This window comes from Bacillus rossius (assembly GCF_032445375.1).
Source record: "Bacillus rossius redtenbacheri isolate Brsri chromosome 4 unlocalized genomic scaffold, Brsri_v3 Brsri_v3_scf4_1, whole genome shotgun sequence".
NCBI classification, from domain to species: domain Eukaryota; kingdom Metazoa; phylum Arthropoda; class Insecta; order Phasmatodea; family Bacillidae; genus Bacillus; species Bacillus rossius.
This window is the reverse complement of record NW_026962010.1, coordinates 7,039,187-7,063,407: the sequence shown is the minus strand read 5'-3', so window position 1 is coordinate 7,063,407 and position 24,221 is coordinate 7,039,187. Positions and strand designations below refer to the sequence as shown.

Sequence of the window (24,221 nt, the reverse complement as noted above, 5' to 3'; positions counted from 1 at the left end):
ATAATAATGTTTAGACATGAAACACCTGGTAAAGATTCTCAAGCACCCAAGGGCATTGCATTACACCATTATCTTCATTTCTTCACCATCTAATGTCATGGTTACCACTCAAATTTCATAGTTGTCCTACGCACTGAGAGAAGACAATGCCCCAGTTCAGAGGAGACACCGCGCTAGAAGCAGCAGCGAGCGTCGCACTATCACCCCGCCTCGCTGACAGATACACCCCTGACTAGGCAGGCCCCTTGACTGTATGTACGTGAGCATTAAGTTTAGATGTTCCACCCTAACACTGCTTTCACTTGAAAGTGTGATACATGGAAAACTCTAGAGCTATTGGTAAAAAGCAAGTAAAACTTAAAACTATTAAAAACAGAAGAATTTAATTTTCTTACACTGCTAAGAACTGCTACAATATGAAATACACCCCCTATTTAAAAAAAACAATCATAACAATCATACGGTTAATTTCAGGCATGTGTTATACTCTTCAGTAAACTATGAAGCAGAATTATTTAAAAAGTAATAAATCAGACAGCTACCTTAATTTCTATTAAGCTGCTTTTTAAAGACAGACGAACGTTTGTTATAGAGAGACTTAAAATTCCTTGAGATGATGCCCTACAACAATATGTTTGAACCAAAAATATACCTTCAGACAGCTTAGAGATAAGTATCTTTCATCCTGTCTTTAGTATTTACAGTTTTTGCTTTTACCAAAAAAATACTTTTTTTTTTGCTATGCAGTTGTGCTTTGCCATCAAAGATAAAAAGTTACAGTTTATAACAAAAAATATGTACAAAAGTTTGGCAAAGTGATAAAATAAAAACATGTTAAGAAGTTTCTCAAGGTAAGTACTGAGAAATTTAGACTTAGAAACAGGGAAAACTTATAAAAGGTTAAACTTATATTATATACACATATATATACATATTAGTGTATGTGTGTCCAGTGATTTATTTTTCAAACTGACTATTTAAAAAAAATTCCTTAAGAGGAATTTACTTAAAAGGTTTTACTGTATAGTGATATTGTGACTTTTAAAAATACTTAGCCATTTTTATTCAGCTATAGCTCCACTAAAATAGAATTATTTTTATCCTTGATGCTTGCAATTCTCCTCAGTCTGTGGTTTTGTCTCCTTATAGAAATTTGTTCCTCAACCACTGATTCACATTGCAAACAGATTTCCATGTTGGTCATATTGTGGTCTTGGCAAACTTCCTCAGCCACAGGTTTACAAAGCAAGGAGGTTTCATGTTAGTCATATTATGGTCCTGGCAACTTTACAGAAACAAAGAGTTTACAAAGCAAGATAGTCGCAAAGGTGGTAGTATCATGGTCCTGGCAAACTTCCTTCGTCACTGGTTCACAAAGCAATGCATTTACAATGTTGGTCGTATTGTATTCCTGGCAAACTTCCTTCATCACTGGTTCACAAAGCAATGTAGTTACAATGTTGGTCGTACTGTATTCCTGGCAAACTTCCTTCATCACTGGTTCACAAAGCAATGTAGTTACAATGTTGGTTGTATTGTATTCCTGGCAAACTTCCTTCGTCACTAGTTCACAAAGCAATGCAGTTACAATGTTGGTCGTATTGTGTTCCTGGCAACCTTCCTGCCTAACTGGATCAGAAAGCAAGGAGATTTCCAGGTTGTTGTATTATGGTCCTAGCAATTTTCCTGCACCACTAGTTAGAAAGCAAGGAATTTTCCATGTTGGTCGTATTTTGATTCCGGCAAGCTGTTTGAGGTAAAAAGGTTGTACACTTATACTGGATGAAATGATGAAAACACTATTGGGAATAGCTATTTATGTTATTGAAAACTCAAAAATACTTTTTTTTAAATTGTTGTCTGTTGATTCCAGCATTAACTGAAAACTATTGATACACTATAATCTTTTTTTCTTTTTTTTAAACTAGGTTAATTATAATTACAGGATCCCACCCTTAAGGAGATGAAAAAGAGGTGATACAGTTTTAAGATAATTAATTATATCTCTGAAACAAATCACGCATAAGAAAAGATATTGGGTACAAATAAGAAACATATGAAAACTACTAACCACAATTTTGGGATTTTGCAAAATTCAACCTCTAGTAGGCGAAAAGGGGGTAAATTATTTTTTTAAAAAAATCAGGGAACTCATATTTTTAGTTGTTCCTGTTTTATTATTATTGTTGTTGTTTTTAATATGTCTTTATAGGTATATTCCTTATTACACGTACTTATTTTACTTATACTTGTGTCAGATACTCTTCACAGCACCTGCAGCACTCGGACCGGAGGCCGGGGGAAGAGGGGGCGGCCACTCCGTTGCCCGTTTCATCCACTGCTATGAGGATGATTCTTGTTCTTTGTTTTTTGTTGTATTGTTTGCTATCGTCATTGTGTTTTTATTTTTTATCTGTATATTTTTACACTTTGTTTTCAATTATGTATGTTTGTACGTGTTCTGTTTTGTTTTTGTCACTGCAGGTACGTGCGTATGTCGGCCAGTAGCGGAGTGCCCACCTCAGGCAGTGTGCTTGCCTGCTCTTAGTACCGACGTGTGGGAGAGTAGTGACCATTCACTGCATGTGTCGTGTCCACCGTCAACGCTCGGCCCTTGGTGGGCACGTGACGAATAATTATAAATATAAATAAATATAATTATATTTACCAATCTAATCAAGCATAACAAAAGATATTAAGTACCAATAAAATACATTAGAAAACTGCCAACAACTTACGATTTTGAAAAATTAAACCTCTCAGGGGTGAAAAGGGGGTAAATTAAGTTTTAATATAAATAATTTTCATATTTGAATATAATCAAGCCCAAGGAAGGTTTTTAGGTAAAACTAATGAACATACAATTTCTATCAACATCAATTTTACCATTTTGTGAAATTCAACTGCTGAAAGGTGAAGAAGGGGGAAATAAGGATTTAAAACTAAATAATTATATCTCTGAATTTATTTAAGCATAAGAATAGTATTTGGATACCACTAACAAACATACAAATACTAACAACCACAATTTTACGATTTTATGAAATTCAGTCTTTAAGAGATGAAAAAGGGGCAGATTTTATTTTAAGATACACAATACCATTTTTAGGTTGCTAACTATTGATTTTTATCTTATGTGTAATTTGTAATTTGTAATTTTTAAAAAAATTAAAACACTTTATAAAAAAAATTGTAATTAGAAGACAATGATGAAATTTGTATATGTTTATTACTTACTGGTTACTTAAAGAATATAATGAAAAAAATTCAGATATTTTTGTCCAATCCCATTTGAGATAAACCTACTAATTGGAAAATCAGCAATTTTAGCCAAATATGTGTGTGTGTGTGTGTGTGTGTATATATATATATATATATATATATATATATATATATATATATATATATATATATTAAATATATATTTTTTATTATATATATATATATATATATGAAAGCTCATAACATGTAAAGGATGAATGTAAATGGTCTCAAATTTTAACTGCACCCAGTGGTCTGTTATACATCTGTGGGGAAAAAATATAAACCTGTTTTTATTTCATTCTTTCCACTAAAAATATTGGTCTGAACTTGTTTTTTTTTATATTTGAAATGCAATTTTCTAATAAAGTTTTAGGTTATTTCCTTAAAATCTAACAATTTTTTGGTTAACACATAAGTTGCAGATTATTTCATATACATTAAGATAGTTTTTATTTCAAGTCGATATCTTAGTAAGTAAAAAATTATTTTACATCTGATGACCTTTGAAATTGCCTAAAATAAAACATCCTTTAACCAAAGGGAGGGAGGGGGAAATTTTTTACATCCAAATAATCATAGAAACTGAACATGTATGGTTAAAAATTAAATGAAATATGTCTGCAACACCCATTGATACTTCTTGAATAAATTTTGCACCATTACAAAAATTATAGTCAACATCTAATTTTGAAAGAGTACGAAAGATCACGGTCTACATAAGATTTCAAAAAAACCACCCCATCCTACATTCCCACCCCTTAAAAACTAATTATAATACTTGGAATTTAGCACACTTTACATTCAATATAAAACCAAAATTATTGTCTACATCTAATTTAGAAAATGATACTTTCATCACTCCTCGGTATATTTCTGGAGTAGGTAGTGGCTATTCCATGAATAGCAATACAAAAAAGGGATTTTTTCAAAATCTACAGACGTACCCATGTGTAATCCTAAAAACATTTGAAAATTCCAACTGAGTTCTGAAAAACCTAAGTTTATCGATGCTGTGACGAGCTCACCACCATGTTGTGCTTTATTTGTGTAGCCACGACTGTTCTCGACGAGAGATGGCCTTAGTGTTGTCGACACCCTAAAGCTGCAACTTGATCCTGTAGTTCTCCAGATATTCTTAGGAATACAGCATAGCAGACACTGCTTTCTAAACGGCAAGGATGTCAAATATAAGTATGTTACGGCCGTAGCCATGGCTGTTTTCCACCTTAATTGTGGGAAACCAATAAGGTTAGAAATCAGTCTTGGCCCCAGCCATAACATACTGACATCATACATCCTCAGCCACTCTGTTTTTAATTTTCCAAGGGATCTCTGTACAACAGGATCACGTTGCAGCTAGTATCAAGGAAACTAAAGCGACAACAACAATCGAGGCAGTCTCTCAAGGAACACAGACTCGGCAATGCTATTAAAGCACGGGTAATTATCGGACATCGCTGCTTTTTAGAAAAGAACAAAAAAAACAGAAAACATGGTTTTCACACACTACACACATCCTTAAATTTTCTCCCAAGGGATGGCTTCGTAATTTCTACTAGTTTGTGAGAACATTAAAATATATATCTTACAGTACAATACCTGAGCTTTTACGCTGCCACCACCATTCATTATTTACCTGCGATAAATAGGAAGATAAGTTTTCCATATACCTAAATTAACCCTACAAGAAAGGTTTCTAACTTAATTCCTACAGGATTATGAAAAAATAACCGCTTACTGCTTACATTACAATACCTATGTATTCACGCAATCGCAGACATTCATTGTTTATGTTTACATGTGTGGGTTTCTTAAAAAAAATTTTTGAGAACTTTAGTCAATGTAATAATGAAATTTGTTTAAATAATGACTGTATTGAAGTTGTAAGAAATTTTTAATGCTTGCATTTAGTGTTTGTTGTTTTATTACAATAAGTATGTAATTTTATTACGAAATGTTTGTTTTGTTACATTGTATTTAAAGTACACACTATTTTGAGTGACGTAACGAACGCATCTAATGGGAGCCTAAAATTTGAATTGAATTGTTCATGTCGTTCCTTTTCCATAAGGAATACGTGCTGTGCACTGAAGTAACTGACAAATTTAATTTTGCAGTCTTTCCTGGGAATTCTTTGATTACAGCCGTCATATATTCTGTGTTCGTTATGGCTGGTGTTTCATGTATCCAAGTTTATCCCTGGATCCTGGAGGCGATATCCTGATGGCATGATCCTGTGGTAGGTAGGCCTACATGATGCTTGCTGTTTTAGTTCAGTATCTCAGAAGATCCTGCACATAAAAGAAATTGCCAAATAAGAAAGATTTATGATTGTAGGTTGAAAAATAAAATCCTTTTTATTTGACTTATGAATACAATTCATTATTTTATGACTTTTTTTTTATGTACAGGATCTTCCGATGTGCTGAACTAAAACAGCAAGTATCATGTACCACAGGAACAAGCCAGCAGGATCAAGCCTTCAGGATCCAGGTATAAATTTCAATATATTAAAAGGGTAAATCAGCGTATTTTTAATTCTCCATAGTTGGCAGTGAGAAAACACAGGTATTATAATGTAAGCTTTAAAAAGTTATTTTTCACGAACCAGGTGGAATTAAGAAATCATGTTTTCAAGGTACTTTTAGGAACGTCTCTAGTACTTGAAAAACATCTTTTCCATCCTTATTTACTTAACGTTCCCCGAGCCACGACGTCCGACGCTGGTATAGTAATGTGAGCTATAAACTATTATTATCCACAAACTAGTAGGAATTCAGAAACCATCCCTTCGGGGTATATTTAGGGACGTGTGTAAAGTGTAAAAAAATGGTTTCCGATTTTTTCTTCAGTTTTTAAAAGCGGCGACGTTCAAATATTACCACGTACTTAACCTAACCTACCAACTCGTTAGAATTGTAAACTAGCCTACTGGTAAACTAAGAAAAGTATTTTAATGCACTATAATGAACTGATTCAAGAACAGAGAAATTTAAAATACAAATTTAAATTGGGAATTTTTTTTTTTTCAGTTAAGTGGCTCTCTTTCAGGATTATCAAAAAATAATAAAATAATTATTATTTCTACACTTCTAAACAATTAAACTTTTAAAATATACCTTCAAAATATTTCCTTTCTTAGTTTTCCTAAGAAATGTTTTTGTAGTAAGCATACTTGATTGTTTACAAAGCTTAAAAAATAATTAAAGCACGAGTATTTCACACAACACAAACATTCAAAAAAAGTAACTCATAGAACACTGAAACATTGATAGGGGTAACCTATCATTCAGACACATCTGCCATCTGGCATCCGCGGTTGGAATCGCATACATATGCTCTTATTGCACGGAGCTTGCATAAAGTAAATATCAGTCCGGAAATAATCGGTGCTAGCCGAAGTGTCAAACATAAACGAATAGTACCTGTTTTAATATTTTTAAATAAATTAAGAACACTACTATGTGTGCATGTTTTTCAAAATTGAATGTGGTACTGCCAACACCCGCAATCACGAGACTGGTGGTCCATACTTTATGTATGGAATGGGAGTTTCTGATTCATACCAACTTGTATCTATGGTGTTATGTTTACGACAGAATTATTTCCAATGGATTAGTAGGGTTATTTTTACCCCGGCTAAAAGTCGATTATAAAATGTGGCAACTAAGTAAATTTCGAACACCAATTTTACTGGGAACTATTTTAATTTGTTGTTATGCTGGGTTCAAGAACAGGTAATTTAATAAAACGAATTTATTTTACAACATTAATACTCTCTACGAGTCTGGCGTGGCTTGAATCGGCCTGTAAAGCCGGAATTACAATAGCACGTCGCCTCCGTCCATCCGTCAGTCAGTTAAGTTACCTGCCATCATTTGGCCCGAAAAATTTCCTTCTGTTTTTTTTTTTTTATTATTATTACTTATTAACCTGCAATTGGGCTTTCACCCGGTGGCAAGAACTCCCACTCACTCCCCTCTCCCCCCCCCCTCCATCAGCTTTCTCCTCAGCTCCCTCCCATCCCTGACCACCATTTCCTCCCCCAGCCCATTCCACTCCCTCCCCGTCCTCACCAGGAAGGTGTTCCGCCCTCTCTCTGTCCGCCTCCACACCCTCTGGAGCTTACATCTGTGGTCTCTTCGTCCTCTGTACTCCCCTCTATGTACTTTGCTTCCCAATTGCCCCCATCCCCCTTCCCCCTTCAGCACCTTGAACATCCTGACCAACCTTTCCACTCTTCTTCTCCTCTGTAACGTTTCCCACCCCAACTCCTTAATCATTTCCGTTGGGCTATGCAGTTTCCCATCCTGCCCCTCCCTCCTTCTCCACATTCCCATCACCCACCTAGCCGCTCTGCGCTGCACCCCTTCCAGCTCCTTCACCTCAGTCACCAGGTAGGGGTCCCAGACCGCCGCCGCATACTCCAACATTGGCCTGACCAATGTGGAGTATGCCTTCTCCTTTGTCCTCCTCCCAGCTCCCTGCAGGGTCCTACCAAGCAACCCCAGCGCCTGCCTTCCCCTCCTGACCACCCCCTCTATGTGCTCCGCCCATCCTAGGTCATTTTTCAGTGTCACCCCCAGGTACTTATATCCTGCTGCCTCTCTTATCTCCTGCCCCTTCCAGTAATATACATTTCGTGTGACTTTCCTCCTCTTTGTAAATCTGACAACTTTTGTCTTACCAACATTCAAGGACATTCCATTCGTCAGTTAAAATGTAGGTAACTTCATACTTATGACGTACGGTTGGACTGTTAAAATTATAACCTCCAAATGTCTGCAAGGGTCTTGCGTGTCAAGTTTTATTTTATTAGAAGTTTTTTTTAATATTTTAGGTACTTAGGGGAGAGGCTTGTACGTTGGGACACTTTTTAATGCGTGAATTTGTCCTGTTAGCGGGACGAAAATTATAAGTCTGGAAACCTTAAGTTATGCGATATAGGCCTACTCATATCACGTTTGCAGTCGTGGCCACAGTAACTTTGAACAAGCGAATCTGCATGGAGGAAAGTTATAATTACGGACTACACAGATATACAAAAAATGTATCCTATTCTTTGACAACTCTTTATTTACACCTTACGTGGGATGCACTTACGGTTTGTTGTTAAACTTGAGTCAATATCACTGTCCATCCTTTAACTTATCTCTCACTGATCTGGCCCAGTTACTCACACGCAAACCTGTTTTTACCTGTGTTGTTAGTTCTTGGTGCATGTCATTAAGTTCTCTCGACAAAAAAAATATAATGCACCCTAATTTTATTAATGCTGTTGATCATTTAGATAAAATTTTATAATAGTCTATAGTTAAGAAACATTTTCTTCTGTTAAGTTGTATCGCTCAATGCATAAGTTTTTTTTTCTGTTAGAAAATTGTTTGTTCTGGAAGATTTTTGTGTTAAGTTTTTTAAAAAAAAAAGCATACTGTAAAACATCTTGTTTTCTTTATTTATACCTATTGTAATGCTTCTTTACTGTATTTATATTATCATTACCACTACACTTATAGTGAAGAGTAAAAGTATTATCAATATGAGGCAGACAGGTAGAAAAGTGTGTGTTGTAAGGAAAGGTGTGGCTCATGAACACACAGTGTATCCAGGGAAACCAGATACAGTGGAACCTGGATAATTCGAACTTCTTTAATTCGAAATCTTCTTTAATTCGAATTTTCCTCTTGGTCCCTAGCATTTTGTATCTAAACAATGCTAAAAATCGTGGATAATTCGAATTTTTGGTGCGTCTAATTTAGTGAATAAATTATAAACTACGGCTCAAAAAATTGTAAATTTATCGGGAAATACGTTTTACAAACAATACTCGGCAAAAGTTAAGCGTTTGACCAAATGCGCGGTAGCTTGTAGTGTGATGACTCACCCTTCCCCTCCCGCACACTTGTGCTGAGTGCTGACCGCCTGCGCGTAGCAACAACACGCAGCAGTAGTGTCTCCAAGGTCACCCCTCCCCACACTCACCCCTCTCCACTCCGTACTGTACAACTGTGCATCGTTCTGTTTATCGTCTGTTTTGTAACATACAGTGTACTGTAGCTTATTTAAAATTGTCTTTTGATGTGTGATTACGTGTAGTTTTTACGTACAGTGACGTTTAGTGAGTGAACTGTGAGTAGCAACCATGGCGTCGACCTCGTCTACAAAATCCCGTGCTTATAAAACTTTGACTCTAGTTGAAAAAGTAGCGGCGATTAGGGAAGTGGACAAAGGCGTGAAAAAGAAATTGGAAATCGCGAAGGACTTTGGGATTCCACCCAACACTCTATCCACTTTCTTGAAGAATAGAGATAAAATTCTCAGCAGTGCAGAGAAATTTGATAAAGACCGAAAACGACTACGAGAACCAGATAACCCAGACGTCGACAATTGTGTTCTTAAGTGGTTCAAGCAAGCCAGAGACAAAAAAATTCCGTTGAGTGGTCCCCTAATAAGGGTAAAGGCCGAGCAATTCGCTAAAGAATTGGGCAAACAAAATTTCAAAGCTAGCACTGGATGGCTGGATGGTTTCAAAGAACGTAATAAAATTACGTTCAAAGCAGTCTGTGGCGAAAGTGGGGCAGTGAACCAGCAAGAAGCCGGCCAGTGGAAGCGAGATTTAGAAGAGATGATCCAAGATAGAGACCCAAACAATATTTTCAATGTTGATGAGACTGGCCTTTTTTTTAAATGCACACCGGACAAAACATTGGCATTTAAAAGCGAAAACTTTAAATTCCTAATTCAGTTTTGTTTTAATTAATTTCAAAATAAATAACTTACGTTAGGCCTATGGTAATATAACTTTTAGCACAGAATTTACTAACATAAATTTATTTTATTAAAACTGGAATACGGTTATCTAAGTTAATAAAACCCTCTCTTAATTATATGCAATGTAGTAATGTTTGCAATCTTGTCTACAACTCTTTCATTATGAATTATAAACTAAAAAAAGGAAATCAATTTATTTGGTTCATGAATTAGATATAGTTACTTATAGAGTAGCTTCCTCTGGTGGAAAACTAAGCAAAGAAAGAGTGACGCTTTTAGTCGGAGCAAACATGGACGGCTCAGAAAAGCTGCCCTTGTTGATGATTGGAAAATCGGCTAATCCCCGTTGTTTTAAGAATGTCAAGTCGAAACCGGTGGATTACGTTAACAGCTCAAACGCTTGGATGACAGGCGACCTGTTTTCAAAGTGGCTAATAAAGTTGGACAAGAAGTTTATTAAAGAAAAGCATCAGGTGGTCCTCTTCATCGACAACTGTACTGCGCATAACACCATACCAGTGTTGAAATGTGTTAAAGTGGTTTTTTTCCCAGCCAATATGACATCTGTTGTCCAGCCAATGGACCAAGGGATAATAAAAAATTTGAAACATTTCTACAGAACCTTGCTGGTAGAAAACATACTGTCCGGAGATGGAAACGCCCTGAAAATAAAGCTCGATATTCTGCAAGCTTCCAGAATGTGTAAGCAAGCGTGGGACAGAGTGAAGCCAGAAACAATCAAAAACTGTTTTAAAAAGGCAGGTTTTGTTAAAACCGAGGACGAAACTGTGGAAGCCACTGAAGCGGAAGCCATTCCAGCAGCAGTCGACGGCTGGGAGAATGTGGGAGCCGACCCGACCATCTCGTACGAAGACTTTCTCAATGTCGATGAAGATGTTGCGGTGTGCGGTGACGTCACTGACACCGAAATCATCGCAGAGGTGCTCGGCAGTGAGAAGCAAGACGATGACGGGGAAGGTTCGGAAGAAGAGATCGCTGGAGTAGAAGAAGAACCGGTGCCGAGTGCAGCTGACGCCATGAATCACATAAAAGAACTTAGACGTTTTTTTGAGAGCCGAATTAATGTAAGTGATTCATACTTCATCTCTTTGAATAAGTTAGAATCTTTTGTAATGGCCGAGAGCCTTAATTCGAGAAAACAGGCCAAAATATTATCTTTTTTCCAAAAACAATAGGTTGTTTTTATGTTTCAGTTCAATAGTTTTAAGGTCATTTTAATATGTATGTATCGTTTAGGCATTAATCGATGTATTTATTCAAAAAATGTCAACCAATAAAGAGTTTTAATAGAAAATATGATTTTTTATTGTTTTGGCCCTATTTATATTACGAACTTCCTTAATTCGAATTTTTGGATAATTCGAAGTTTTTGACTGGTCCCTTGAGGTTCGAATTATCCAAGTTCTACTGTACTTAATAAATGATAGGCTGAGAAACAAGAATATAAGAAACTATTTTATATACCGTACTATTGGCAATTTAAAATCCCACGTAGCTACACACTTTGCGTAGGCATGCTCATACATATAACAAGTACACAAAACTTATTGTTCTCTCTCTATCTCCGTTTGTTTACCATTATAAGATACTATTTGACAACAGTTCATTCATTCATTCAATAATCTCTAATAAACTAAAAACAAAGGTTTTTTATGGCTTTGGTTACAAACTATCTTGATACTATGCAGGGGATAGTCGGGCACATAAAATAAACAAAAATCTTTATATTTGTCATAGTTCAGACATTTTTCCAAATAACACAACACTTTATTATGTCTTCCACAGTTTTAGTGAAAGATGGGTTTGCTGCTGCTAACTTCAAAACAGTGGCAAGCAGTGAGACTATTTCAAACAAGACCACTGGGTCAGAGAGTCTAAGTTCAGTATGATAGTTTACAGTTATGATAGTTTGCTTGTAACTATGAGGGATTACTACTCAAATTAGTTTTACATTACATTAACTCAGTACTTTGTTTTCAAAATTAGACATATAACATCCATTACCGGTCCAAAAGATACTGTAGTGTTTGTGTGTAGGTGAGTATAGTGTTGGTGAAATTGTACTATAAAATCACTCCTACGGTCAATACCATTTTAGGTATTATCCTACACACTACGTTAACACAAATAAATTCAAAAAGCATCTGTATGAATGGTGATGCTGTTAAATTAAGTTAGCACCATCAAATTTCCTCCGATCTTCATATAGGCATCTTTTAGTTTAAAAGAAATTTTTAATTGTTCATTCAAAATTTACTTAAATTGGTGTGCTAGCTCTGATTGGCCAGAAGGCCGTGCAGATAAATGTTTTTATTTGTATAAATCATACAACAAAATGTCAACAATGACAATTCAACAATGACAATTAGGTGTGGCAAATCATTGTTTTGAATTAAAAATAAATTCCCATGGAAAATGTAGTACATAAAAATATATTTCATCTGTACATTGACAAGACAGCCCAGGAATTTTAGAGTTTTACCCGGAAAAAAATATTATAAAGCTGCAATTTTGGTCATTAGTACTATTCACCTTCCTGAACAACATACTGAATTTCCCCTATTCTCCCGTGCCGGCGTTCATGTCTTTTTTGGGCAAGAATGTCTTAAGTCGCAAAAATTGACACACAGGCGAAATTGACCCTTCAGAAATTAAACCCAAGAATAAATACTCTTCTATATATATGTCTTTTTTTTCATCGTAAGATCATACTGAATAGCTGTACATTTTCAATTAGTAAATTAAATACATTTTAAGCGTTGTTAAAGCGATTATCTTTCAAGATTTTCTTGAAAAATTAGCAAAGTTACAAATCAACTGACTCAGAGGGTATAAATTAAGCCAGATAGCTAAAAAGTGGTTTCTACAATCAATATTTGCTAAAGTTTTCTTTTTCCAATGGTGTATTATTCATTTTCATGGGATGGTTTGTTTAGGAGATACGGCCACCTAAACAATAGCGCGCGCGTCGTGTAATCACATACACTGGCGTGCATCGTCAAGTGCACTTGCGAGTCTACAGAATCTATGTAAGTGTAAGCTAGTTATAATATTCAAGTAATATTCAGTTACACGCATATTATAAGTATGTTAATCATGTATACATAATTTATGTAAATGATTTGGACTGTTATGTTATGCGACACCTAAACTGAAACAACACTTTAAATTCCTAATTCAGTTTTGTTTTAATTAATTTCAAAATAAATAACTTACGTTAGGCCTATGGTAATATAACTTTTAGCACAGAATTTACTAACATAAATTTATTTTATTAAAACTGGAATACGGTTATCTAAGTTAATAAAACCCTCTCTTAATTATATGCAATGTAGTAATGTTTGCAATCTTGTCTACAACTCTTTCATTATGAATTATAAACTAAAAAAGGAAATCAATTTATTTGGTTCATGAATTAGATATAGTTACTTATAGAGTAGCTTCCTCTGGGTCATCTTCGTCGCCACGTCCATGAAAATCTTGAATTTCTATATTCATGCAGCTTCCTCCTCTACAATGTCCACACATCGTCGAGCAGGCCAGTCCAGCACACCTGCATTCACATCTGTAGCCACAGTCTGTCTTACAGCCTCAGGAAATCAGGCGCAACAAAGAATCAGGTGCAGGTGCCCGGCTAGTCAGTATTTGAACCAAGTATCCTCCATCCAGTTGCCACCCCCAGTCGACTGAATTAAGGGATACATTATCATACCATTGTTGAACCTAGGGCAAAAACACAAGTTTTATTATTTAATGTTTCAATATTGTATACATTCAGTTACATTCTCAGTGTATAGTTGAAAAAAATACCTGATATGTCCGCAGTGAGTGTTCTGCACATGCTGCACTTGTTGGTGGCAATGTGGCTAGTTCAAAGGCTGCCGTAACAGACTGCTTAGTGATGGAGCGTGTATACTGAATTACTCTGAGTTCATCCAAACTGGTGACATTTTCCCCACCGTACAGAGCTATGACGAATTTCTCTCCAGCAGCACAAACCTCCTCTTTCATAGACTCTGGACTGTTGAACACTTTTGCAACATAGACCATGTCAGATCTCTGGAGAATTGTCCATGCTTTTTTTTTTTTACCTTTGCCAAAGAAGCAGATTTTGTGTCACAACCAGTAACTGCGTGACAGAAGAGGACATTATCTTTGCTCTTTCCGATATGTTTTTGAATTTCCTTCACATGATACACTTTGTCAGATTTTGTATTCGTACCTGGACTAAGGACTCTTTTAAGTCCATGTCATCAGTGACGCGGGCTAACAGCATGACTAACTACAATGTCAGTGTCAGATGCAACAACTGTGACATTGTTTCCCAATGAAGCCAGCTCAAGCGCTTTCTTCACAATAAGAGTATCAGCATCGCCCTCAGAATTGCACACTTTGATTTCTGCTGTTTCGAAATGGTGGGCCAACAAGGTGATCAGTCGTTCCTTGTTGTGTTGGTTACTTAGGAAATCAGCTTGTGTTGTGCTCGCAGATGTGTTCATGTCAAACATAAATTCAGCCGATGTCCTTTTAGAAGCACGCCGAATATGTTCTTGTGATTTTGTAGACAGAACTAAGTAGCCATCAAATACAACAGTCACAGATGCTCTATAATGTTTCTGCACAAATTGTAAGTATGCATCCACTATTTGGCCATATGTAGCAGGACATGGCCAAACCAGAACATGAAGTAGATGACCACCATCAATTACTATTCTTTTTGGTTCGTTTGTGGAGTTTTCCTCAGGTGTTGTGTAGGAGAACAACTGTAAGAAAGCTGATTTCACTGTTTTACGCATTCCCACTTCATTCAAAAAGAGCAGGAGGTCTTGGAGAAAGTTCATAACTGAGATAGTGTTTGAGATCATTCTCAGTCTTCATGACACACACTATCCGCATAAAGAGCTGGTGAGAATTTACCTCTACAACATCATCACGTATCAAAATGCTTCGAGACACTGCTGAGAGAGTTTTGACTCTGTTTTTATGTGTAAGTTTAACTTCAACAAATGTCGAGCCTATTGTATGTTTTATAGCACCCAAACCAACATATTCTGCTTGATAACAGTTAATACTATCATCTCCTACAACACCAGATGCAAGTGATCGCAAGCAGTCTGCATTCCAAGGAGAGTGTTGCTTAAGTCAAGACAATAGTACAGCAACATCACGAGCATCTCTGGTTTTGCGTGAATCCCTTAACTCAACATGCTGTTCATATGATCCAGCTTTGATGCCAGGAAGCTCCTCCAAGGCATTGCACAACTTCAAGCATACAGGAAAAGCAGCTACAAAATATGCAATTGTACTTTCTGTTATTCCACGTCCTCTTGTAAGGCCCCCTTGAGTTTTGAGCACACACATGAGATCCTGCTCTATCGACATGTCTTTCCATACGCCTCCCCAGAACTCTTACTTTCTTCGTACAGTAAAGAAACTTTGTGATGTAAATTTGTTGTACTCATTTGGTGGCATTTGAGATGGAAGTTCCTCCATCTGCTGGACATATAGGTGAGCTGATTTTGCGTAGCGAAAGTGTCCAGCAGCATGCAGGTATGGCAACATTGACCGCACACACTGTAAATGGAGTTTCCAATCACCAGACCTTTCAGCTCTAATAAAATATGTCTAATATGTCCACCTGCCGCAGGTACTGCACCCATGACTTGCCAGTACGACTTTGTTCAGACAATGCTGTGCACTTTCTTTCAAATTAAGTTAGAAAACTGACTAGCAAAGGTGACTCCACAGCATCTGGAATCATTTTCTCACCACTTATAACTTCAAGAAAGAGTTTGTGTAATTCTTCTTGATACACCGAAAAGCCATTTTCCATTCCTAGTATCATAGTAATCAGGGCCTGAGAAGTTAACATGTGTGCTCGCACAGCTCTAGAAAATGCATGGCCTGAAATCGTGTGTGTTACTGAAGATTTAGCATAAACGTGCATTCACAGCTCTTCTATGCCACTCCCAGACATTATGAATCCAACAGAGCCCATGTAACTGACGACAAGATGGAATCCACCAAGCCGAAGAGTTACACTATCCAGTTCCCCAGGAGGTGCAGCCGCCGTGTGTTCAAAGCGGACGGTCGTGTTGTGCGATCGCGCTCCGTGTATATCTGTTGTTTTGTGATAAAATCAGTATTAATAATTCGCTACTTAATCAGTCTGACTTCTTGGGGTTCCCCTCAACCCTAAATGATCCGTGTACTTCTAATCACGATCTAACTCATCCGAGTATGTTTCGATCACCCACGAAAAAAACTCCTACTAATGCGACGGGATCATGTGATAAACCTATGTACGAGCTGCGTATCGAACCATTAAAGTCAGATCAAATAAATATGGAAGCTCTATATAATCTAGTGAATTCTCTAAGTGTCAAAGTTGATGAACTAAAAAGTGAGAACCTCGTGTTAAAAACGCTACTCCTTGATTCCAGAGAAGAAACTGTCAAAATTAAGCAAGAAATGATACAAATAAAGGAACATTTATCATCAGGTAAAGACCATAATGCAACTTATAGTCAAGTAATTAAGAATTCTTCCACTCACAAGACAGCGGAACGTGTAATTTCTCAACGGGACACGGTAAACCGCAGCCAGCCGCGTGACCTACTTACCAGTCAGCAGGAATCCCGATGCGTCATGAGACACGATGACAAAGAACGTGTCGACAGTACACCATTCACGTTAGTGGAACACAGGCACAAGTCCAACACAAGAGATACCAGTGACATTAAACGTTCAACGGAAATGAAGAAAACTCCTATGAAAATTGGGATTCGTAACATTTCCACACTTAAAATGTTACCCAAACCAGCACCCAAAAGAATGAAAGCTCTGTTTGTGACTCGTTTCGACCCAAGTGTACAAGAACAAGAAATTGTAGAATACATTTCAAGTGAACTGAACTTAGATCATATTAAAGTAACGAAGATGAAAACTAAATTCAATTCATATGCCTCCTTCCATGTTCAGGTTTTAGAAGAGGACTTCAGTCGAATTAATAACATTGTGTTTTGGCCTAGCGGCTGCCTAATAAGCCCCTTCTATGGTAAATTACACCCTGAACAAATCTTGAGCAACTCATCCACTACCGAGGAACTAAACACCTCTACCTGCAACATCGCAACTAATTCTACTGCTATTTCTAAGCCTACATCTGCTCCTACTTCTGCCTTAGCGCCTGGAGGGGCTTCTCACTAGTTCAGTGTGAAACTTAAAAATGAGGAGTTTATTTTATTTTATCAGAATGTAAGAGGCTTGAGAACCAAAGCAATTGAATTTTTTGAAAACATCTCGCGTAGTGATAATGATTTAGTATGTCTAACTGAAACTTGGTTCACCGATAATAGTCTGAATTCGCATTATTTCAACAATAATTACCTTATTTACAGATCTGATAGGGACCCTGTATTAACTTTGAAGAGTAGAGGTGGTGGTGTCCTGACTGCTGTTAATAAACATAAATTCAAAAATGTAACATCTACGCATGAATATGACTATCCAGGAATAGAAGCTGTCTGGATAAATATAAAAACACATGATAAACCTTTAATCATTGGGAATATCTATATTCCCCCTCAAACAACTCCTTCAGCTTACACTTCATACTTTGAAGCCCTTGAAGATAAGTTTGTGAATTCTGATGTCTCTTTATTAATAATTGGTGATTTTAATGTTCCAGGCATTGACTGGCCTCAATTACATACCCAAAATATAGTTCATTCAAATATTAAGTCGAAAGCCAGATCATTAATCAACTTTGTATCAGCAAGAGGTTTAATTCAGCTTAATCAAACTCAACCTTCGGCCCAACTCTTGGACCTATGTCTCACTAATATTGAATCATGTCTGGTTAGCAAAGCTCTGGAACCACTAGTTAAAGAAGATAGCTTTCATCCTGCATTAGAGATAAACTTCCAATTTGATATGTCAATAAACGATAATACATCGACTTCATATAAAAACTATAAGATTGGTGACTATCTCGGCCTTTTTATTGCTCTTAGGGACCATGACTGGTCAATTTTATACAATTCTAAAAATATAAATACCATGGTTGACTACTTAACGTGTACAATGAATGATCTTATAGATTTATTTGTACCTACCACTATTAAAAAGGCTAAAAAATATCCCCTATGGTATTCCAACCAACTAATAAAATCTCTTAAGAAGAAATAGCACTATCATAAATTATATAAACGAAATCTGAATCCTTTTTACTATTTATTATTCTCAGATTACCGTAAGGAAACTAAATCACTTATGTGTAGGGATAAAACAAACTGGCTTTGTAATATTAACAATAAAATTAAGCAAAACCCTAAAAAATTTTGGAATTATGTTAAAATAATGAGAAAGGGTTATAGTCAGCATCCCTCAATTAAAATTAATAACTCAATTACGGATAATAATTATTTAATTGCAAATTCCTTTGCTGAATATTTTTCAAGTGTCTATGTTACTACAAATAACACAAATAACCAAAACATATCTTCTTGTTGTTCATACAATATTCCAATGTCTAATATCTCGATTAGTTTAGTCATATGGAGTATAAAAACCTTAAAATCTACATTGTCCACAGGACCTGATAACATACCAAATTTTATCATCAAAGGTTGCTCCTTAATCCTTGCTCCTCTCTTACAGCATATATATAATTTCAGTATTCTAAATAGCATCTACCCTGATAAATGGAAAATTGCAAAGGTTATTCCTGTACACAAAAAGGGCAAAACTTCTATTGTTTCAAATTATAGGCCTATATCCCTGTTAAATGGATTTGCCAAAATTTTTGACAAAATAATATTTAAACACTTAGCGTTTAACGTAAAAAATAGATTGTCTGATTCACAGCATGGGTTCAGAACAGGTAAAACAACCATGACAAACTTAGTCTCCTTTCTTAATCCTATTTATTCAGAAGTCATCACACGTGGTCAAGTAGATGTTTGTTACTTTGATTTAGCTAAAGCTTTCGACACTGTTAATCATCAAATACTACTAAGCAAATGTTCCAAAATTGGGCTAAGTGATAAATATTTATCATGGTTAACAAGCTATTTAAATAACAGAAACTTTTATGTTTCAGTACAGAATATAAGTTCAGATCTCCACCCAACTCCTTCTGGCGTCCCGCAAGGTGGCACACTATCTCCATTACTTTTCAATATCTACATTGATGATATAATATCTGGATTAAAGAACTCAGTTGGCACTCTTTTTGCCGATGACTTAAAGATATATAGAAAAATCTCTTCATATCATGACAGCTATCTACTTCAATGTGATATTACAGAAATTGCAAATTGGTGCACAAATAATTTGGTCAATCTAAACATGGAAAAAGCTGCTATCATTACCTTCACTAGAAAAACCTACCCATTGCAATATGAATACAAACTTGATAACTCACCTATTAAAAAATCTCAACATGTCAAAGACCTAGGAATTTTACTGGATCAAAAACTATTTTTTCATCTTCACATTGAAAACATTATCTCGGTATCTAACAAAATACTTGGTCTAATTAAATTTATCACCTTTAACACCTCCAATATTGACTCTATTCTCTCCCTCTATACAGCTCTAATAAGATCAAAACTTGAATATGGTTCTATTATATGGAATAGCATCAATAACACTGATATTGAAAAGCTTGACAGGATTCAATCTAAAGTATCTGACTATATTAACAAAAAATTAAATACCATCAATAACATAGATTTAAATTCCCTCCTTGGTTCATTATCAACGAGAAGAAAGATCTTAGATGCCATTTTTGTCTTCCATTGTTATTATGGTAATCTTATATGTCCTCATATATTTGATGTTACTGGCATTAAAATTCCTTCTTTTAATAGCCGTAACCCACCTTTTTTGTGCACACTTTTAAATACAAATGATATTATTTATAGACTTGTTAACAATTTCAATATGTATGTTAATCACTTACAACCTACCAGAGAGAAAAAACTTGTTAAAAAAATTATTCTTTCGGCATCCAAAGATTAATTATCTTTATGCTCTAATGTTATTACCTAAATTATTTAATACCAGATGTATTAATCTAAGGATACCAACTGTATGTTATGTAGTCTTGTCTTTGTTTTTGTCCTACTATTTGTTGTTCTTATAATTTATTGTTTTGTTCTTATTTTTGTTCTGTTACTGTATTTGTTTTTTTTTTTACATGTCTTACATGTTGTGCCCACCGTTGGAGCCTTGTGCTGTTGGTGTGGCATGTAACAAATTAAATAAAATAAATAAATAATAATTTCTGATGCCTTCGCATAAAGTGGCTGATCAAAAGTAACAATACAGCTACCCTGATTGTGGTGTTTACACTCCTCAGCTGCAAAAAGAAGTGCAGTATAAACATTTATGTGAGGAGCCAGTCACGGATCAGTCGACTGTATGTAATCAGACAGCAGCCACGTATGCAAGTACTGAAATACGATGCGTCTAGACAACTGCTGGTGGCGACTCGCGCCAGAACTCGTCATTAGTGATTACACGACGCGCGCTATTGTTTAGGCGGCCATATCTCCTAAACAAACCATCCCATGAAAATGAATAATACACCATTGGAAAAAGAAAACTGTAGCAAATATCGATTGTAGAAACCACGTTTTAGCTATCTGGCTTAATTTATACCCTCTGAGTCAGTTGATTTGTAACTTTGCTAATTTTTCAAGAAAATCTTGAAAGATAATCGCTTTAACAACGCTTAAAATGTATTTAATTTACTAATTGAAAATGTACAGCTATTCAGTATGATCTTACGATGAAAAAAAAGATATATATAGAAGAGTATTTATTCTTGGGTTTAATTACTGAAGGGTCAATTTCGCCTGTGTGTCGATTTTTGCGACTTAAGACATTCTTGCGAAAAAGACATGGACGCCGGCACGGGAGAATAGGGGTAATTCAGTATGTTGTTCAGGAAGTTGAATAGTACTTACTAATGACCAAATTTGCAGCTTTATAATATTTTTTTCTGGGTTAGGGTATTTTTGAGCCTAAAATTCCTGGGCTAATAGTTCTTAGAGGTTTGATAGTGTTGTGTCTGCACTGGAACAAATAGGTCTAGAGTCAAAGGTGTCATAGATACAACTCAAGGTTTTAGACGCAAGCTTGTTTACTAAGGCAAATATAATTAATGCAAATTATATTAAAAATAAAAAGTTAAAAAAAAAAAACATCTATGATACTCATTTTAGCACACACTCAAAAAATAATGTGAACAGTTTTCGTAGCTCTAGTAACTTGGTTGTAAGAAATATTATTGGCTGATTTGTTGCTTAGCTGCAATTAGTTTTCAGTATTAATTTTGAAAAATATTATTTTTTGAAAGAAAAAAAATTGAGCATAACTTGCTTAATCACTTCAGAAAAAATTTGAAAAATATGTATTCCTTTATTTCCTTGTAAGAATCACCTCCAGAGCCTTTTCAGTGTTGATTAGAAAAATATCCTGTACATGACAACTATAAGTATATGAAATAAAAACTTTATCTATTACTTATGATTTCAAGTCAAAAATTATTATTTAATGGCATTTTTAAAAATATAGATATGTTTAGGTTTATTTATTTTCCTCATAGGAAATTAGTTACACTTATTTCTCTACTTTGTATGTGTATTATAATCAAATATTACGTAAGTATAATGCATTGGTGTTTTCGTGAAAATTAAATAGTTTTCTGTATATTTAAGTTATTGTATGGAGAAGTAGTGTTGTAGGAGAAACAGTTAGTAATGAAAGGACAAGTGGACCAAGTTAGCCATGTTTATAGTCAGTGTTTGAGTGCTTATTGCTGTACCACCTAGATTAGCCTTCCCAAGACTGATGTAGCTATTCATGATTCTCACCGAGCTGCCAAGGTTCACTGCTAGGTCGCAGCAGCATGCACCCTGCTGACAACACTCTGTTTTAGAGATTAAGGATTCGCAGACAGTTTTATATGTGTTTTTTTTTTTTTATCTTCCTGTTTTATACACTCACAAGGTGAAATAGGAGTTGTCAATTGATTACAATATTATAAATGATAAAAATCATAACAAACAATATAATAAACATCACACAAAGTATAAAAAGGACATATTATGTAATAGCTAATAAATATAAAACAAAAATACACAATAAAATAATAAAATTGACAAGACAATAAGTATCTATACATTAATCACAATTATGAGAAGATATTAGGTATTCATCCACACTGTAATAGGCTTTCTTAATAAGAAATTGTTTTAAACTTTCTTTGAAAACTGGAAATTTATTTATTTTAAAAGATAATTGAAGATCTTTAGGAAGTTTGTTTATTAATTTTGCTGCTGAAAAATAAGGATTCTTTTCATATAATGTTGTTTGATGAGATTTAAAATATATATCAGCCTTTTTTCGAGTGTTATAAAAGTGGATATCATTATTATGGGGAAACTTAATGTTTGTTAACCCAAAAATTATTTTTTGATATATATATATATATATATATATATATATATATATATATATATATATATATATATATATATATATATATATATATATATATATATATATATATATATATATATATATATATATATATATATATATATATATATATATATATATATATATATATATATATATATATATATATATATATATATATATATATATATATATATATATATATATATATATATATATATAATTGGCACAGTAAGAATTTTTAGGTATTCTAAGTGGGGTTTACATGTAATTGAAGATTTAACGTTTTGAATTATCCGTATCATTTTTTTTTTGCAAAATGAATACATTTTTCCAATATCTAGATGCCCCCCAAAATATAACCCCATAGCTGATAATAGAATTAACATTAGCAAAATACATTGTTCTTACTGTATCATGAGTACATGTTTTCCTAAGAGCATTAAAAGCATAACATAATGAGCTTAGTCTGCTACATAAATTTGTGATAAGTGTTTTCCAAGACAAATTATGGTCTATTGCTAATCCAAGTAATTTAATGTTATCGTTTATAGGAAAAATGTCATTTTTTAATTTTATTGGAGTCACAGGTAATTTAATTTTCATAAAGTGACATAATCCTTAAATGTGTTATTTTAATAAATCTTGAGAGTATTTTTGATTTCAGCAAAAGTCGATCGGACACTGCAAAAATAATTACATAACATTTTTGCAAACTTAAAAATGAATCTAGGTTTGCTGTGTCAGTGAAGTCTGTCGTGCGTGCTACTTGCACGATTGTCTTGGAGGCTAGGATGTTATCAGCAGTTAATCTTACAAGTCAGCAGTGCTATTTAAAATATTAACAAAAATAATGATCATAATAGTCCTCCCTTTCGCTAAACTCTGTTCATTGTGTTCAGGGCTAAACATGCTTCTGTACTAAACATTTTTTTTTTCTTTCAATTTTAAGAAATATGGAAATGGCAAATATTAATGTTTTTGTCTTTTCCAGACAAATTTTCTTACAAGATATTGACAAAAAACGTGAAGAATTGTTGAAAGAAGATACAGAAACACGAAAAATCATTGAAAAAAAAGTGAAAGAAATGAAGGAAAGATGAATTGGTTTTGCCTATCAGGTGTTCAGAGAGGGTTATATTGTTGTAATTAGAAAATAAAATCTTTTAAATCGAAATATTTTTGTTTTCAATAATTGGTGGGCAGGGTCTCAGTTGCCAAGATCACTAAAGCACAGTGTAGGATGCGAGCAAGGTTAGTTCACAGTTCGATCTTGACCTTTATGAACACAAACTAGGTATAGAACTTTCATGATGGCCTTATTTGTTGTGCTCATGGTTAGGAAATGGTACCTGTATGCAGACAGGAATGTAAATCAACTTTGACTTTAAGTCGTAATTGCATCGCTTTAAAAGTAAATTACAAGCTACTGTGATTGATTCTTTCTTATCATTTATAAAGTTTCTCAAATGTCTTCTTGTGACCACAAAGTGCAGTAAAGCAGAACATATGTAGGTGCAAGTGCAAAATAGACTCTATTGTCATAAACTATTTGTACAGAAATTATTATTATGTTGTGTAATAAATGTTAATTGTTCAGTACCTAAATTGAGTGTTGCTTTCACTGTTCGCTAAATGTTTGCTCAGTAGTACCCAACTCACCGTTGGGCACT

At 34.8% G+C, this 24,221-nt stretch overlaps 1 protein-coding gene and 1 long non-coding RNA gene across 6 annotated transcripts in view; one reads left to right on the top strand and one right to left on the bottom strand.

The window, feature by feature from the left end:
- Positions 1-6,526, bottom strand: part of LOC134541678 (exosome complex exonuclease RRP44) — a 79,399-nt gene extending 72,873 nt beyond the window's left edge. For 3 of the 5 annotated variants that reach the window (XM_063385294.1, XM_063385295.1, XM_063385292.1), the window contains exon 1: positions 6,384-6,498. In XM_063385294.1, coding sequence (XP_063241364.1) covers positions 6,384-6,437 — 54 coding nt within the window. In that variant the 5' untranslated portion in view covers positions 6,438-6,498. Of the gene's footprint in view, positions 1-6,383 lie in introns of all 5 variants that reach the window. The other 2 variants (XM_063385291.1, XM_063385290.1) reach the window with 2 other exon arrangements.
- Positions 6,527-6,695: 169 nt separating this feature from the next.
- LOC134541617 (uncharacterized) lies at positions 6,696-23,725 on the top strand. The gene is made up of 2 exons (XR_010076668.1): positions 6,696-7,001; positions 23,543-23,725. It is a non-coding gene; the product is annotated as an uncharacterized LOC134541617 (long non-coding RNA).
- The last annotated feature ends 496 nt before the right edge of the window (positions 23,726-24,221 follow it).